Source organism: Sciurus vulgaris (assembly GCF_902686455.1).
Source record: "Sciurus vulgaris genome assembly, chromosome: 3".
In the NCBI taxonomy this organism is placed as follows: Eukaryota; Metazoa; Chordata; class Mammalia; order Rodentia; family Sciuridae; genus Sciurus; species Sciurus vulgaris.
In genome coordinates, this window is record NC_136463.1 from 181467880 (window position 1) to 181485356 (window position 17477).

General features: G+C 56.2%; 1 protein-coding gene and 1 long non-coding RNA gene across 7 annotated transcripts in view; one reads left to right on the forward strand and one right to left on the reverse strand.

Annotated features, from left to right (window-relative positions):
* Positions 1-10811, forward strand: part of ARMC9 (armadillo repeat containing 9) — a 132198-nt gene extending 121387 nt beyond the window's left edge. For 4 of the 5 annotated variants that reach the window (XM_079134853.1, XM_079134851.1, XM_079134849.1 and 1 more), the window contains 2 exons: positions 2258-2384; positions 9043-9611. In XM_079134853.1, coding sequence (XP_078990979.1) covers positions 2258-2384; positions 9043-9325 — 410 coding nt within the window. In that variant the 3' untranslated portion in view covers positions 9326-9611. Of the gene's footprint in view, positions 1-2257; positions 2385-9042; positions 9612-10482 lie in introns of those variants that run through there. The other variant, XM_079134852.1, reaches the window with a different exon arrangement.
* Positions 10812-13906: 3095 nt separating this feature from the next.
* Positions 13907-17141, reverse strand: LOC306658130. Of its 2 annotated transcripts, none has more exons than XR_013762972.1 (3): positions 17099-17141; positions 14419-15988; positions 13907-14333 (listed from the first exon to the last, which is right to left on the reverse strand). It is a non-coding gene; the product is annotated as an uncharacterized lncRNA (long non-coding RNA). The 2 variants fall into 2 exon arrangements; XR_013762973.1 differs by lacking the exon at positions 17099-17141 and adding an exon at positions 16627-16773.
* Positions 17142-17477: the final 336 nt, after the last annotated feature.

Consider the following 17477-nt stretch of genomic DNA (forward strand, 5'->3'; position numbering starts at 1 on the left):
TGCTCCCCACAGGGGTCCCTGGCTGCGCTGGGAATCAGGCCCCTCCTGCAGGCCTCTGGGAGCCCCTCCTGGGCTGCACTTGGAGTTGTTGAGTAAGACCCTCAGGACAGACTCAGGAGCAGCCTGTGGGACCCAGACGGCTCCGCCAGTTCATGCAGGGCCAAGATGGACGTTCCTCTTAAGCAAAGGGCTCAGCCCCATGGAGCCAAGAGGAAATAGTTCCCAAGAGAAAAACCCAAGAATGCGGCTCAGAAATCGTGGAAACCATCAGCCTGAGGAATGCAGTTTCCCACCTGCCGAGACTTATCTTGAATATCAAGATCCCGCGAGGGCCTCCCTCCCGCCCTCCCCCCAGCTCCTGCTCTGCCTGCTCTTTGGTGGGACCCCAGCGTCCACAGGGTGGCATGTGGCAGGGTGTGTGCTGGAGAAGGGGGCCTGGGGGGCTCGGGGGGCTCCTTTCTCCCAGGGCGGTGCTGGTCCCAGAGGACGTGGGGGCTCCTGAGATGCTTGGGAAGTCCTGTGCATCCAGCTGTCGGAGCGCCGTCTGCCCGTCACACTTGGGCTTTGTCCCCTGGGTCTTACTCTGAGTGCCCTGAGCAGGGAGCACACACAGGCCCAGCGAGTGGGCCCACCAAGATGGGATCAGAGAAGCCAGAAATTCTAGTTCCGGACAGACTCTAGTTCCAGGTAGACTTCAGGGTGGACTGGAAATAAAACCACCTGTCAGCCTCCATATCAGGAATGATTTTTTTTTTTTTCCCCCTGAGGTACTGGGGATTGAACTCATGGATGCTCTACCAGTGAGCTACATCCCAACCATTTTTTTTTTTTTAAGATTAACCAGTCTTTATAAAAATAATTGTTTGTCCAACTCTGGTTAAACAATAACTATTATTTTAGAGTATTATGCTACATTCCAGATTCTAAATTTTTCTTTGAAAGTTAAACTTGGTTAATATAAAAACATCAGTGCTGTTAACTTGTTTCTTTGTATTCTAAAAGTATTCATATAAAGTCTTTAAAATATAAGGTTTAGGAGAACATTTTACAAAGCTGATGTTCTCAGTAATAGTGGTCTATTATAAAGATAACAAATTTAGTTAAGAAATTATGTGATTTAACATTTTGTAATGAGATAAAAATAATTTGTCATAAATTATAAAATTTGTCCTAACCGTCTTTTTTATTTATCTATCTTATTTTTGAGGTAAGGTCTCTCTAAGTTGCTGAAGGTCTGACTAAATTGCTGAGGCTGGCCTCCAACTTGATCTTCCTGCCTCAGTCTCCCAAGTCGATTGGATTACAGGGGTGTGCCACCATGCCTGGCAGAAGTGAATTTTTTGTATAAGTCCAAATAGAATTATCTGGAAGCTCTGGGCTCAAGAAAACCTGCAGGGAAGATTCCTTTATACTTAGGATAGAGCTGAGGTGTTTTCTAAATGGAAGAGCTGAGAGGAGCTTGGATTAAGGAGCAGCTCTGCCTGGTGCAGTGACTTAGACACCTGTAATCTCCATCAATTGGGAGGCTGAAGCAGGAGGATCATAAGTTAGAGGTCAACCTTAGCAACTTAGTGAGATCCTGTCTCAAAATAAGAAATATGAAGAGCCAGGGATGGATCTTAGTGGTAAAAAGCCGTGTGTTCGATCTTCAGTACAGGAGAAGAAGAAAACAGAGAAGCAACCAACTAGGGCATTCAGAGCCTGTCACAGCATCATGTCACGGGGAGGGACCCTGGGCTGTAGCGCTTAGAAGAGAGCTGGGGCTGGGGAGGAAGCAGGCATGGCATCTGAAATAGAGACAGGCCCGACCCCAGGCCCTTGGGAGGGCCGCGCAGCGTCTCTGCTTCCCCGTGCGGGTCTCCTGAGTGGCTTGGTGGCCTGGGCCTTGGACCTGGGCACTTGCCAGCACCCACGGTACACCGAGGGCTTCAGCCTGAAGGCAGCTTGGGGCGGGTGGTGAGGAGAGCCCGCCTCTGTGCTGCCAGGTTTGGAAACAACACAGGACACCACTGAGTTCCCGATGAGCCACGTGCCCCAGAGCCGCTCTGCGAGGCACGGAGTGCTGGCCCAGGGAGGCTGTCCCCAGGACCAAGAGGAGCCAGGGAGCCTCCTGCGCTGCGCCCTCTGAACACAAGTTCCCAGGCGTCCGCGTGCAGAGCTGCCCGGCTGCCCGCTCACCTGGCTTTGCGGCGGAGCCAGGAAAGAGCGCCTCGGAGGCTGCAGCGCAGGTGCAGACTGAGCTCTCTTCTCCCCATAGCCTCGGACCACCAGCCAGGAGGGTGGGCGCCGGCCGGACAGCAGGAGGAGCCTCGCCTGTTCCCCGCGGCGGACCGCGGCTGGCCGAAGGAGGTGTCCCAGGACCCCGGCAGCGGAGAGGCCAACAGGTAGGGCGCGGGGTTTCGCGAGGCCTGGTGTCAGGACAGACAGCACTGGCCCAGCCGGGCTCCCTGGCCCAGCCTCGGACTACAGCCTGGAGCTTTCTCCAGAGTCAGCACCCCGTGGGCTGTCGCCGCCACGCCCGATGACCCCAGCTCATGTCAGAGCCAAGGAGGGGACACTCACAAACACGCCCCGGAGACCAATTTCAAGAAGCAGTGGGTGACCGTGCTCCAGGGATGTGATTTGGGGACTTGGGGGCAGCAGCCTGCCTTTGCTTTTCAGGTGTGAAGAAGCCGGGTGGCGGGGGAGATGGAGAAGGTTGTGGCGTCAGCTTCCTAGGACAGAACAGGGCCCTTTAGAGTCAGGAAGGACCTTCCTGTGATCCCTCCAGTCCCTTTGCAGATCTGAGGGAACTGCTCAGGGACAGCAGCAGGGCCAGTCCAGTCTCGGACCAGCCTGTCCCAAGCCCAGACTCGCCCGCTGCCCCTTCCATGTCCACCTGGCCACAGGTACCCTGCCAGCAGAGTGACTCAAGATGGAGACTTCAACCTTGGACACCAAACTGCGGGGCTAGCACACATGGAGGGCGGACGCCCTCAGCGTCTCTGCGTGAGAGGAGTGTCCGGCCCCAGCCCCGGCCTCCCCTGCCCAGCCTCCTGGTGGAGCAGGAGGGCTTCCATGCCTGCGTCTGCAGTGAGCAGGCCCCAGGTCCCTGTGACTGTGCCTCCCTCCAGGAAGCCAGCCAGCTGTCCCCTTAAGGAGTGCTACTGCCCTGCCTGCAGGGCCACCATGGGAACCCCACAGAAACGGGGGTTCCCCCCAGTTCTAGAGGCCCCAGGCACACTGGGAGCTGCGGTTGCCACCCAGAGTAGGCAGGAGGACCCAGAGCTGCACCCTCTGTGGAGAAAGTCAGAGGCACAGGAGGGACAGGGAGGAGGCACAGGAGGGACAGGGAGGAGGCAGCGCAGGAGAAGGGCCCCTGGCTGAAGCCCCACCTCAGCTGCCCTGCCTCATCCTGCTCTGCTCTGCCAGTCAGGAGACAGGTGGAGGTCCCTACAGGGCTCAGCCTCTACGGGGCAGAGGCTGTAAAATGTGGCAGGATGAGCCAGAGGCCGGGGTGGTGGTGGGGTCCTGGGTTCCAGGACCTGGCCACCTCCAGCCCAATGGCTGCAGGCCCATGTCCTGGGGCCCATCTCCCTGTCCTCCCTGTCTGAGTGACTGAAGCGGGAGTTTGTCTGCTGGATCAGGGGCTCTCTGGCCCCTCTTGAAATGGGGAGGAGATTCAGAATGAGAGACCTCAGAGGGCCAGGCCCAGGGCCAGCAGATCCTCCTCAGGTTCCGTCAGAGAAACCAGCCCTCCAGGCTGTGGGTTCTGAGCCCTTTATGAGGCTCATCACTGGGGACAGCCCGCGCTCCAGAAACAACCCTTTTCATGACAGGCAGGAGCCGGAGGCCCACTTCCTAGCAACGACCCCTCACGAGGCTCAGCGGGGTCACGCAGTTGACCACCAAGCTTCAGCTAGACACAGCTGCCCTCACCATCCAACCTTGGTGTTCAGCCTGATCCCAGGGGTCTGCATGAGCAGAAGGTGCCAGGAGAGTGTGGCGCCTGCTGCCCAGCTGGCTGCCACTCTCTGCCCACCCCAGCCTCTTCTCACCGCTGACTGCAGCCCCCGGGGCCGCAGCTCGGCACCCTTGCTCTGCCCCAGGCTGCGGGCGCCCAGCAGTACGGACCCCTGCCACAGGCACGGGGCTCACCGCCTTGTCACATTGTCCCCAGCCAGCTCCCACTGTCCTCAAAGACGGACACCACACACAGGTTGGCTATCTCTGTGTCCCACACCTGGCTGTCGGAACACATGTCAGAGAAGAGGGGAGAAAGAACCGCTCCCTGTGCAGGGGACGTGCGCCCTCGGCTTCCCGTGTCAGCGCCTCTCTCTTCCCTCTCTCTCTCCCTCCCTCTCCTCTCCCTCTCTTTCTCTGTCTCCATCTCTCTATCTCTATCTCTATCTCTATCTCTTTCTCTATCTCTCTCTCTATCTCATAAGGGCAGAGCCTCATCCCAGAAGAGTTGTTGGGCGGTGGCAGGAGCCCCAGAGCAGTGGCTTTGGGTGACCAGAGATGGGATGACAGACTTCTGTAAAATTCCTCGTTTGATAACTGGGTAAATTTCAGACCCTGACATTCTGCTCTCTCTCCTCCCTCCTCTGTGGCAAAGCCCCCCCCCCCCCTTCTTCTCTTTTCTATCAACTTCTCACAATCCCTAGTGTTGAGTAGCTGGGAAAAGACACTGTTGACCAGGCTTTAAAAATGCATTTATCAGCTGGCTGTGGTGCCACACACCTGTAATCCTAGAGACTCGGGAAGCTGAGGCAGAAAGATCTCAAGTTCAAGGCCAGCCTCAGCAACTTGCTGAGACCCTGTCTCAAAGTTAAAAGGAACAGACAGGTGGCGGGAGGGATGTAGTTCAGAGATAGAATGCCCCCGACCCTAGCAACACACACGCGCGCACACACACAAACACACAGCATTCATTAAGGGAAAAATTTTTATTTATCACAAAGAGCCAAGACTCCCCTGGAAATACGTCAGTCTGTCAGCACAGGGCTGACTTGCTCCTCAGAATGAGCAGGGCCTTGTTCCAGCCCTGGTTACCCAGCATGGCCTTGACTCTGGCTTGACCTTCCCATCCCTGTTGTCCGCCCACCACAACCTGGTGTGGTCCAGAAGTAGCCCTGCTACTCCCAGAGAGCAGCCCCACTGGATGGGAAGGCATTTTCCACATGAGCTGGGAACAGGTGGGGAAGTGGACTCCTCAGATGGACTCTCCTCTCTAATCCCTAGTGGGGATGAAGGCAAACACTGCCAAAGGGCCTGTCCTGCCACAGACAGGAAGTGATTCTTTGGCAAGTAAAGGTTGAAATCCATAAGCAGAAAGTCCAAAATTTGAAAAGCTCCAAAATCCGGAACATTTGGAGCACTAAGGCCACAAATAGAAAATTCCACACCAGGAAACTGTTTCCTGCACATAAATATTTAAAAATACCACATAAAATTGCCTTCAGGCTGGGTGTATAAGGTGTATATGTAAACATAAATGAATTCTGTGTTTACACTTAGGTCCTCCCCAGATATCTCATTATACATATGCAAATGTTCCTAAATCCACAAAAATCTGAAATCCAAAACTTTAAGGAGAAAGATTTACACTTGTCTCCATTTGTTTTTGCCCTCTCCCGTGTCCCCTAAGGAAGTATGGCAGCTCAGGACAGGTAGAGTCCATCCAGCTAGAAGGAGCCACACCTTCAGAAGCAGGACGCTGGGCAAGTGGAGTAGGGCAGCTGCCACTCGCATGCATACGCCCCGCTGCTGAGGGAGACCTCTTGCCTACCCGGATGTGAGGTCTGCAGCTGTGAGGGAGGGGCAGTTCCAGACCTGGGAGCAGGGATCACTTAGGTTCCTGAGTGCCCTCGTCACAGCCCTATCTGTGCCTTCACGCTCTGTGGGGATGCTCTGGCCTGGCGAGACTGGGCAACATTCCAGAACTCTCCCGCGGCCTATTACTGCTCTTCCTCCAGCACCGTGTTTCTGTTGAGGAGCTGCTGGTATAATCGGCGTGGCTCTGGCCGCCTGTCTTTGGGGCACCTCCCAGTTTACACAGATACAAAACTGTCCTTCTTTTCGGCACCCGGTGCCATGTGTTCCTGCAACAGACACCTCTCTGTCATAGGTGGTCACCCTCCCAGACTTCCTTTCCGCCTCCTTTCTCTACTCTGCCCTGCTGGCCTTCTCTGCCAGGCCAGTGCTATTTCCTGGCTCTGCCTAGCTCAGCATGCTGGGGTGGGGACATGGAATCCATCCTGCCTCCAACAGTGTCCTCTCCCTCATCTCTGCAGAGGTCAATGACAGTGGCCCAGGACGAGGATGTCAACATGGCCACCTCCTGCAGCAGCCCCCAAAGTGAAGGGGCTGGCTCCCTGGTGCTTGGTCAAGGACAGTGACCAATGCCAGTGGGAGGAGCCAGCCAGAGGGAGCCCCTGTCTGAGGATCCTCTCTCCCTGGTCTGACCAGGATGGTGTCCTAGGGCAAAGGGCAGTGGAGCGTGACTGTTGAGGTGTGAATCAGGATTCTCCCAACAGACAAGTCAACAGTCTGCAGAGGAAGGAATTTGAAGGGACTGGTCCAGTTATTGAGGAGTCTTGGTGAGTCCAGAATGCGATGGGGTAGACCTATCCCTTTTTATTTTATTCTGAGTCAGGGTCTCACTGAGTTGCCTAGGCTGGCTTCACACTCAGAATCCTCCTGCCTCAGCCTCTGACTTGAGTAGCTGGGGTGATAGTTGTGCGCCAGTAGACCCGATTTAATTTGGCATTTTTTTAAAAAATGCAGTAGAGTCATGTCCTCCCCATCCTTTTGAATCTGGTCTGAGGCTTCTGGTTCAAAGTAGGGGCCATTTTTATGCCAGTCTTTCCTAATTTGAATTTAGAGACTTTTCAGATGTTGTCAGTATTGTTTTCCTAAAATTAAAGTGATATATTCTCAATAGAAAGACAAAGGGTACATAGAAAAATAGAAAATCCACAGTTTTCTAAAGAAGCTCCCACAACAATGACCCCTGTTTTAATGTAGCACTTGCCTGTGGCCCAGGGTGAGACCTCACTGAATCATCACGTAGACATCATAGAGGAGGGAAACTGAGGCTCCCCAAGTGTCAGGGAACTTGCTCACATCCAGCCACCAGCTGGAGGGAGGAAGGACAGACCTGAGAGTCACTGGCCACTCCAGGGAGCACGCCTGTTGCTCATGCCTGCTGGAGTCCTGGGTCTTGCTCTCCCAGCTGGCACTGCACACCTGCCACCGCCCCGGCATCTCTGTGTCCTGCCTGGAGGGCCGTCTGTCCTTTAGCAGGCTAGGCAGCCCTCTGTGTGTAGACCAGGTGCAGCCCACAGGCTGAGGCACCCACTCTGGGGAGGGAAGACAGCACACCGCCAGTGGCTGGCATGTGCCATGAGCTGGAGTCCACCTGAGCTCACTGAGTGGTGACTTCTGGGGGCTCCAAGTCTTCACAGACATGGTCAGGTAGATCGGCACATCCAGGTAGTAAGGAAGTCAAGGTGAGAGACCCCGGCCAGGAGGAGAGACCGCACTTCCAGCCCCTGCCGGGAGCAACTGGAGGAGGGAGCTAGCGCTCCCACAGGGCCACCATGTCTGGTGAAGCTGCTGCACCAGGCTGCATCCTGTGGGCACCTGTGGCTTCAAAGTCCCCTGGTCTCGGCTGCCTGCTGATTACATGTGTGACTCAGGAAAGCTCATGAACTCTGGACTCTTACAGTGCACATCTGATAAATGAAGTATGATGCCTGCTCACAGGGCTGAGGGGTCACTCTCATTTTCTCAGCAAGACCTTCCCTGCCCACCCCATCTACAGTTAGCTTCCCATTGCTGCTGGAACAGGTTTCACACACTTAGAGACCGGAACAACACCCATATATCAACCTACAGCTCTGTAGGGCAGAAGTCACCGGGCCAGAATCAAGGTGTGTTGACAGGTACATTCCTTTCTCGGGGACAACCTATTCATTGCCTGCCCCTGTTTCTAGAGGCCACCTATACTCGTTGGCCCTCCTTGTGGCCCTTCTTCTATCCTCAAAGCCAGCAACAGTGCTGACGGGTTCCAGCTTGACCTAGAACCATCTTGGTCAAAACTTGGTCAAAACTACCTCTGGCCTGCCAGGTGACCCTGGCATGCATCCCACACCCTCTGAGACCAGTGGTCTTTAAGATAGTCAGCCAAGCATGTTGTATAGCCATAGACTGTTTCTGACCCCACACTGGACACGCAAATAGCTTTATGAAAGACCAGGGACATTCGGTGAGCCAAGGCCCCCCTGTGTGTGGTTCAGCAAACACATCACTTTCTACTGCCTTGGGGTGGGGGCGTTCTGTCTTGCTACTGTCCGAGACACATTTCTGTCCATAAGTCCCTAGCACTTTGCCTTTGTGCAGTCCTGGGTTTTTCTGCCTCTTGGGTTTCTCCTTCCCCCTTTGGTGGCCAGTTCCTGGACACTGGTTGCAGGTTTTTCTGGAAGGGGTGCATCTCTGGGCCTTTCTTCCGCAGCCATGTCTTTCTCTGACTCTCCTGGGTGGTCTCCCTCTCCCTCTTCTGAGGACCCTGTGATCACCTGGGCCTGCCTAGATCAGCCAAGACTATCCGCCTCTTGTAAGCCTGGCTCATGAGCAGCCCCAGGAAGGTTGCAAACTTAGGAGCCTTCGGGTCAGTCTACAACTTTGATTCCACCTTGTCATGCAATTTAACCTATTCACGATTTCCAGAGATTTGGGACCTTGACATCTTTGGGCACCATGTTCTGCTGACGCGCCTTCCGGCCATCCAATCTAAGATGCCTACTCTCCGGGGCCCCGTCCCCTTCCCCACCTTCATTCCCTTGGGATCTGCTTCTCACGCTCTCCCTCCTCACCTGGACTGTGAGCTCCACAGGGCAGGATTCTTGCCTGTGGGTGCCCTGTGCTCCGGCTCCCCACCCACACCGGGGACGGTGCCTCCCTGGCACCTGTTAGGGCTCAGGGGGCAGCTGCCCTCCTCCTCCTCCGATCCTGACCGTTGTTCGGTAGCTGGGACTCCAGATTGCATTTTTTCCCTAGGGAGTTTGCACCGGCCTTCACCTGCAAGCCAAGGACCCCCCACACTCTGGGGACCCTGGAGCTCAACCCACCCAAAGCAAAGGCCTCAGCCCTGACCCCCCAGTTCTCCTTGTGTGGCCCCCAGAAGACCAGCCGCCCCGGCTCCACGGCTTCCTCCGCAAAGGGCCTGCACAGTGAGTCAGCCTGGGCCCTGCCCGTAGCTCCAAGCAAAGCATGCGGCGCTCCCGCGTCTGCACTTTTGGGTCCGTGGACCCTCTGGGTGTGCCCACTGAGCAGGTGGTAAAGGCCCACTTCCCTTCCATAGTTCCGGTGCCTTCCCTGGCCCCAGGGACCAGTCCTTCATTAATTCTTCTGCTTATTAAATTGCTTTGGCCTCTGTGGCTCATACACAAGCTGGCAGAGACCCTCCAAGCCGAATCCCTTAGAGATTAAAACCCCCCCACACCCCATGGGCTTACAAAGTCAGCCCTGGCCTGTCCCCACTAATGAGGTTGGCCTTGGAACTAGGCCTGCGTTCTGGCAGGAGAAACCCACCCAGGCCTCAACCCAACAGCTCTGTCCCTGTGGGGCCCTGACACTGGCCAGTCTAACGGAAGCGGGTGACTCCTCACAAGCCAGATGGTGGGGCCACCAGATAGGCCCATGGTGGGTGGGTCCAAGGGTCCCCACTGTGTCCTAGGGCCTCCCTCCTGCCCTTGTGCTCCCTGTCAGGACCACCTCTCAGCTTTCTATGTCCCCTCTCAACCCCAACCTGTTGACTCCCCACCCTGCCACCTCCACACCCCAACTAAGCTAGACCTTTTCAAGGGGAAATGAAAGGACAAAGCAAAGGAGGCCAAACAGTGTGAAATAGCCACACTGAGACACAGGCCAGGCCCTGGGCATCACACCTAGCTGGAGACCTGTGGGCTGCAAGTGCAGGCCCTGGCCGTGGCTGAGCCACCACAGGGCCCTGTTCCTGAGCGAAGCCTCAGCTCAGGTCAGGCCCCTCCTCCTGGATCCAGAGGCAGCTGCGGAAGATCCAGGGAAAACGGCTGCTCTGACCCTGCCAGTGTCCAGGCCGCACCAGGTCAGGGGAGTATGGGTGATAATATCACATGATTAGCCCCCAGAGCTGACAGCTGCGCTGGTCACACATCCAGATGCTTCACACGGCTAAGCCAGTGTGCCCAGCTCTCGAGCAGTGGGGTCAGTGTGTCCTTTGGACCCAGCAGACCTCACCGGGCCACCCAACCAGGTGGCCCAACCAGGTGGCCTGCTTCCTGTAGGGAAGACCATGGCCAAGCAAATCGTGCCCTGGCCAAGAGTCGGGACCTGGGAGGGAAAGTTCTCTTTATTCTCTTTCACACGAGCGGGTTGAAAGAGGGATTGTGTGGGACAGAGGGGTTCTGTGCCGAGATCACTTGGCGCTGGCGGCTTGCTCTGGCTCTTCTTCCCTAGGCAGCCAGTCTTACAGGAAGTGAGGATGCTTCTCTCCCTGAGCATCACCGTCACGTTGCCTGAGGACCAGCCAGCTTCCCGTTCTCTGCCAGCCAGCAGCTGCAGGTGACAGATGTGAAGAGACAGTTGTCTGGAGACACTGGACGGCTAGAGAGCTGAGGAGGGACCAGCCCTCAGGCCCACCAGCAGTGAGGCCGTGAGAGTCCACCATCCAGCACTTTCTCACCCAGGAGAGCCATGGGAGGACTGGGGACGCCTGCTACTGCCTTCCTGGCAAGAGGACACTTCCTGGTCACCTTCACGCCCACAGGAGAGGGGTGGCCTTTGCCTTCAGGAGACCTTGGGCCCAGGGTTCAGCCTGCATCCCCAGCCCTCCTGGTACCCGCTGGGCAGAATCCGAGGCCACACCTGCAAGCCCTGCCATCTCCCTGGCTCCTGAGGAGAAGCCGAGGCCCCAGGAAAGGTCAGGAGCCAGAGGGCCTCTTCCCAGACTGCGGCCCTGTGGAAGCGCGCTCCTCCCTGGGACCAGCTGCTGGAAGTGGGGACCCAGTGTCAGGAAGCTCGTTCTCCACGAACTCTCTTTTGGGTTTAAACTCGAATACAGAATGTGAAATGCTCCGGCGGCTTCAAAGCAGCCCTGTGCTTCTACATGGGGTTCTTTTTAAAAAAAAAAAAAAAATTTTTTTTTTAATTATCTGCGGTACTAGGGATTGAACTTGGGGCACTCTAACACTGAGCTACGTCCCCAGTCCAGCCTTTTTTATTTATTCATTTATTTCCATTTCTTTTTCTTTTTTTTGAGGCAGGGTCTTGCTATGTTGCCCTGGCTGGCCTCTGCCTTGCTGTCCTCCTGCCTTTGCCTCCTGAGTCACGGATTACAGGCATGGGCCACGGCACCCAGCAGCACAGTGCTTAAATGCCTTAGAAAACTGACCAGTTAATGCCCTCTGGTTCCCTGCCTGCATTAAGACATGAACAAGCCCAGGTGACGTGGCACACATCTGTAGTCCCAGCGACTCAGGAGGCTGAGGCAGGAGGGTCACAATAAGAAACAAATAAATAAAAGAGCTGGGGACATAACTGAAGTGGTAAAGCACCCCTGGGTTCAATTCCCAGTACCAAAAAGAAAAAGAAAAAGGTTTTAAAAAGACCACAAACAACAGCTCACCAGCAAGATGACCAGTCCCTCCCATTCTTACCAAGGATAACATCAGGCCCAAGTCTGAGGACAGAGGAAAGAAAGTCACCTTCAGCGTCAGCACAGCACAGTACCCTTAATGTCACCCACACTATAAAATCATGAAATTAATCAGGGTTAGGAGGGTGGGGAGGGGAGGGAAGTGAGAGTCCCCACTGGGTCCCAGGTGCTGTCTGCCGTCAGTGGAGACATCCCCGTGGTCCTCATCTTTCAGTGGCCTGTGACTCCTTGAGAGCAGGCAGAAGCCAGTAGAAGTCCCCTGAGCAAGCAAGAGCCAGGTTCCCCACGAGATGACTGAAGCCCATGGTGGGCCAGGTGCCTGGTGGTCTTGGACATTCTTGGCGGTGGCTCTGGCAGGCACCCTAGAACTCGGTGTGGTGGGACCAGCCCAGCAGCCACGTCCCAGTTCTCTGAAAGTGCATGTGTCCTTCTGCGTTCTGGGGGAAGAAGGCCGTGGAACCCTGGGCTGCAGCGCCTCTGAACTCCCGGCTTGGCCCGCAGACATCTTGGGTGCAAACCCAGGCGCTGGTCTCCAGTGTGGAGAAGCAGGTGGGGAGCAGAGGCCCCACAGGGAATCACTCCGTGGTTACAAATAAGCGGCCGGGTGCTCCTGTCCCGCCAGTCCACTCCCTGGGATTCCTCAGGTGCCGCCTGGCACGGCCTCTCCCTGCCTGGCGCTGGAGCAGCAGACACCCGGGGCGGGGAGAGTCGTCCTTTCAGCCACGTCTCCCCAGCCTGAGCCAGCGCTGTCTCTCCCTCGAGCCTACAGAGGAGCAGAAGTCTCACTGGCAGATGCCTGGTCACTGGGGAAGAAGGAAAGCTCATCTTTTAAAGAGAGAGGAGGACCACCACCGGGCCTCTCGCCGCAGCCCTGGGAGGCCCTGGGAGGCCCCGCCTGGGCACCCCCACCTTCCACAGCTGTGCACTGGAAATGTGCTTTTTAGATACCAATGACTTATTCATAAATAGTCCAACTATCTGCTGGCTCCACTGAGTTAGCTGAGCTTGGACATGAACCCGATCTACAGGGGAAAATACCAAATAAACAAATAAGCCAATACTTTTAAAAGTATCATCTGGAGATCAATGCCATGGGGCCTAAGATTTGCCCACGAAACCTACCAAGGGAAGCCATGAGAAGAGTCTTAGAACCTCAGTAATGGTGGGCCCCTCTGCCCCTGGAAGCTGTGCCCAGCTCTCTGGCCACCCCACACGCCTCTCCTCCTCCCCCTCCTCCTCCCTTTCCTTCCTTCCTCCTCCCCCTTCTCCTCCCCCTTTTCCTCCCCTTCCTCCTCCCCTCCCTTCCTCCTTCCTTCTTCCTTCTCCTCCTCCTCCTTTTCCTCCCTCTTTTTTGCAGCGTTGGAGACTGAACCCAGGTCCTACCTAGCACATGCTAGGCTAGAGTCCTTCCATCAAGCTTCACCTCCAACCCTTTCTTATCTTATTTTAATGCTCTCACTAAGATGCCCAGGCTGGCCTCGAGCTTGCAATCCTCGTGCATCAGCCTCCTGAGTCACTGGGATCATAGGTGTGTGCCACTGTACCCAGCCCAATTTTTTCTTTTCCGCCCCCAATTTTTTCTGAGAAGCACTTGATCTCATTGGCTTCATTCATAGTGCGTTGTGACTGGTTAACAACAGCTGAAGTCAGGACCTTAAGACAGAAAATAATAGGGAGAGTGTTTTGCAAGCCAGTTGGATACCAAGAGTCTGACAACAGGTAAGGAAGGATTCAGACCAAACCGAAAGAGCTAAATCCAGGCATGGTGGTGCACACCTGTAGCCTCAGCCACTGGGAGGGCAGGGGCAGGCTGCAAGTTCCAGGTCATCCTGAGCAACTTAGCAAGATACCATCTCCAAAAATTTTAGAAAAGGGCTGGGGGTGTAACTCAACAGTAGAGCATTTGCCTAACCTACATAGGCCCTGCAAAATTAAAAAAAAATTTAAAACCAAATTCAAAAAAATGATAAAAGGCCAGACTTTTTAATGAAAAAAACAAAGCTTACCCTGGACTTGTATAACCCTACTTGGCTTACCTAACCCTAATCCTGGCCCTCATTCCAATAAAAAAAATTTTTTTTTAACAAAAATAGGCAGCTGGAACATGGGCCAATGTGTTGATTTGATTTTTTAAATATTATATTAAAGTGGTATCTACCTTGATTAACCAGCTTGGGGTGCCCTCCTTCGATGTGCATGCATGGAATGCCTCTCCCTCACCCTCATCCTGGTGCAGGATTGGGACCCCCATCTCCCAAAGTGCAGCCTGTGGCTGGGTGGCTGGGCCTGCTTGCCTGGCCGTCCTCGCCTCCCCTTGCGCTGCCCGTCGTGAACTGCGGTTGGAGCAGTGCCTGGGCCTTTGCACATCACAAACCACCTCTGAAACTTAGTGGCTTAAAACAGTTCATTAGTTCTGCAAGTATGTGGATCAGCCGTGGGCGGGGCTCTTTGCTTCTGCTGGACTTGTCTGGACTCAGTTGTGCCTCTGGTCAGAGAGCAGTCAGGGCCTCACTTGGGCCTGGGAGTTGGGCCCTGAGTTGGGTCTCCCCACGTGGGCCTCGCCCCCTACATGGTGGTTCTTCTGGGGTCTCACCAGCATCGCGCGTGCTGTTCCCCCCTGGGCCCTAGCACGTCACATAACCAAGGCCCGAGTCTGCGTGGAAAGACGTGGATATAGAAGAGGTGACGGACCGAGGGTGTTGCTGGGACACCTACGGCACAGGGTGTTCAGAACTTACCTCACTCACTGTGGCATAGCCTCCCCATTTTAATTCAGTTGAGCAGCTACGTCCTTTGGAGCTGCGCTGTGTCGCAATGTGGAGACACAGTCCCACTGGCCCTCAAGTTGCTGTCCATCTTCTAGGGAGAATTCCACGTCAGAGCAGAAGCCCCTGATGGAAGCGATGGGCAGACTTACTGGAGGAGGTGGCAGAACTGGGAGAGGTCAGCCTAGAGAGACGGACAGATCCAGAGTCCTCTCCCTACCGGGTCAGCAAAGACTGGGAGTGCATGAGCTCTCAGAGGAGGGGACCAGAGCATCGGGAAGCCAAGGACAGGACCGGGTGTGAGAAAGAGGAGGGGCGGGTGCGAGAGTTCGCAGGGAGGCAGGGAAGGAGCGCTGGGAGGGCCTCAGGCCTGGCCGTGGAGGCGATGGGGAGGAGGCTGCCCGAGGCCACTCCAGGGTGACTTTCTTAGAGCACTGGCCCCAGGTCAGCCTGGCCCAGAGCAGGCTGAGGACGCAAGCTGGAGGCTGAGGGCGCTGAGACGAGAGGTCCTGGCGAGGGAAGCGGGCAGCCCGACCGCCTGAGCTCTGATGGGGAGGCCAAGCTCCACGGACCGGCAGCTTCCAGGGCTGCTGGGAGCAGAGAGCCACCAGGCCCTGCTCTGGCGCCTGGGCAGGAAGCAGTGGTCTGGAGCAGCCACAAGAACACGTGGCTCCCTTCTCAGGAGGTCTGTAAGCCGTGTTTGAATATAGCCATTACCAGAACTTAAATCATGAGACCTTATGATCCACTAAATTCTATTAAAAAGAAAGGCAGTGAAAATCCAAAGCTTGTCCCTTTGTAATTACTACATTCACTCCTGCCTGTCCCAGAGGTGTTTGCATCTGTCGCATCGAAATAGGATGGAACGTCGCCAGCACGCTTCCCTTCCCGACTCTGTTCGGTGACATCGTTCCGGTCACTTAAACTGGCCATGGTGGGTGCCTTCACACCTTAGGGATGGGCAGGCACCACAGACCAGAGCCTTCTCCCCCGCGAGCCCGTTGTTAGACATTTGCAGCACACCGCAGCAGAAGCGGCACAAGATGGCGCAGCCTGAGGCACAATGGTGGGTGGACCAGGGGTCATGTTGGGGAGGTTGGAAGAGCAGGGCCACGTGTGGCCCTCAGGATGACAAAAGCAAGGGTGCCTGTGCAGTGGCCGTGTGGCAGCTGCTTCCACCACATCTCCTTCCACATCTCCACTGATGGCCCAAGCACCTCGCCCGCGCACTTCCGGCCTCGCCTTCAGAGCCGGCCGCACCCCTTCTCCCCAGGTTACGTGATAACTGAGGGTTTCCTCCCAGTGACTTGGGTGTTCCTTGGACACCTGCCTGCTGGCGTGCTGCCACCGCTCACACTCCACCGTCCCTGCGTGCCTCCAGAAGCACACCCACCTGAGGCCCCGGGGAGTGGAGCTGCTCTGGGCTGCCAGGCATCGGCGATGAGTCACCACCTCCTTCAGGGCAGAGGTTCGCCGGGTATCCGAGTGGACCCCTGGAACTGGGCTCTGGTTCCCAGCCTGGGGCAGGGGGCATGGACCAGGACTGAAAAGGGAGACAAGAGGGGTGCACCCTCAGACTAGCAGGCCTCTGAGCAGCACCCAGACCAGGCCTGAACTCGGCAGTGGCATCTTTGTGGGGGAAGCCAGGCAGAGGGGCCCAGTGACTTATAGGTCCAGAGGAGCAGGGCTGGGGACCCAGGGTTTACTGGTGAAAGGGGCAGATAATGCTGGCATGAAGTGCCAGATCCAGAGGCAAGAAGAGAGGCAGCAGAAGCCACCAGAGCATGAGGTCAAGAGCCGCCAGCACCATTCCCTGGCCAAACAAGAAGAGCATGGTTCCAAGGCCCATTGGGAGGCCCATTGACTCCAGAGCATGAGGCTAGACTAACGGTCTGGCATTGGGCATCCCTCTGGAACCTACGTTGGGATCCCTGCCCATCTGGGACTGGATAGCCCACAGCATGCAAACCCCGGGGAGAGCCAGACTAGGCATGTGTTGGCCCCGGGCAGAGCAGGCCAAGGCTGGAGTGTCGGTCATGGGCTCAGTAGATCTGCCAGAAGCTGAGCTGGGGTGACAGTGGAGAGCAGGCCCTGGAAGAGCATCAGCAGCCCTGGGAAGCCCAGCAGCCACCAAGACCCTCTCTCCACAAAGGCCATGGCTTACTGTTCAGGGAGACGAACCCAACAAACAGGCAGAAAAGAAGCGTTGGCGCTTCTGCAAGACCCCAGGAGAGTCGTGGAACTAGCGGGAGGATGCATGTGCTCTGGTGGCAGGGAGCGGGGGCAGACGGAGGCCGATGGCAGATCCCTCCACAGGTGAGGAGGCACCGTGGGCAGGGCAGGCCTCTGAGCCAGGCCGCGGGATGTTTACCGTTCTGGTGGCCTGAAGAGCAGGGAGAGTGGAGGGAGTGGCCTCCACACACGGACCTCCAGGAGGCCTGAATCCCAAGCAGCCTGGAACTACAGCTAGCAAGGTGGGGCGCGGGCGGCCACCGTGGCTCCTCCAGAGGCAGCAGCGGGCCCAGGTGGACACCAGCAGGGGAGCAGGTGGAACCTTAGACCTCGGGGTGGCGCGCTAACCTGGTGGTGGGGTGGCCTGATGTGTCCCTGGGATTCCGTTCAGAAGTTGGGGTGCTGCTGGGCATGAGCTTACCTCTTCCAAGTTGGGGGGCAGCTCCTCCCCTGTCCTCCCCCCACTTCCACCATGTGACCCAGACGGAACCGCCCTTCCTGTCCGTCAACCCCGTTTCAGGGTAGAAGGGTGAAGAGCCCCACCAGAGTCTGCCCTGGAGGGGGAAACGGAGATGGCGTCTGGCGTGGCTGCGCCTCCAGCTCAGAGGAAGCCCCTGTGAGGAGGAGAGAGGGCGCCGTCCTTAAGAGGCAGAGCCAGGCAGGCTCAGCTGAGGTCTCTGGTGGCCACATTTCCAGAACACCCGCCCTGTCCTGTTCTGCTTCTCTGAGCCAATAGAATTTCTGCCTTATTTGAATTGGGTGTAACTTGCTGGCTACCCCAGGTTTGTCGGAGCGGTCAA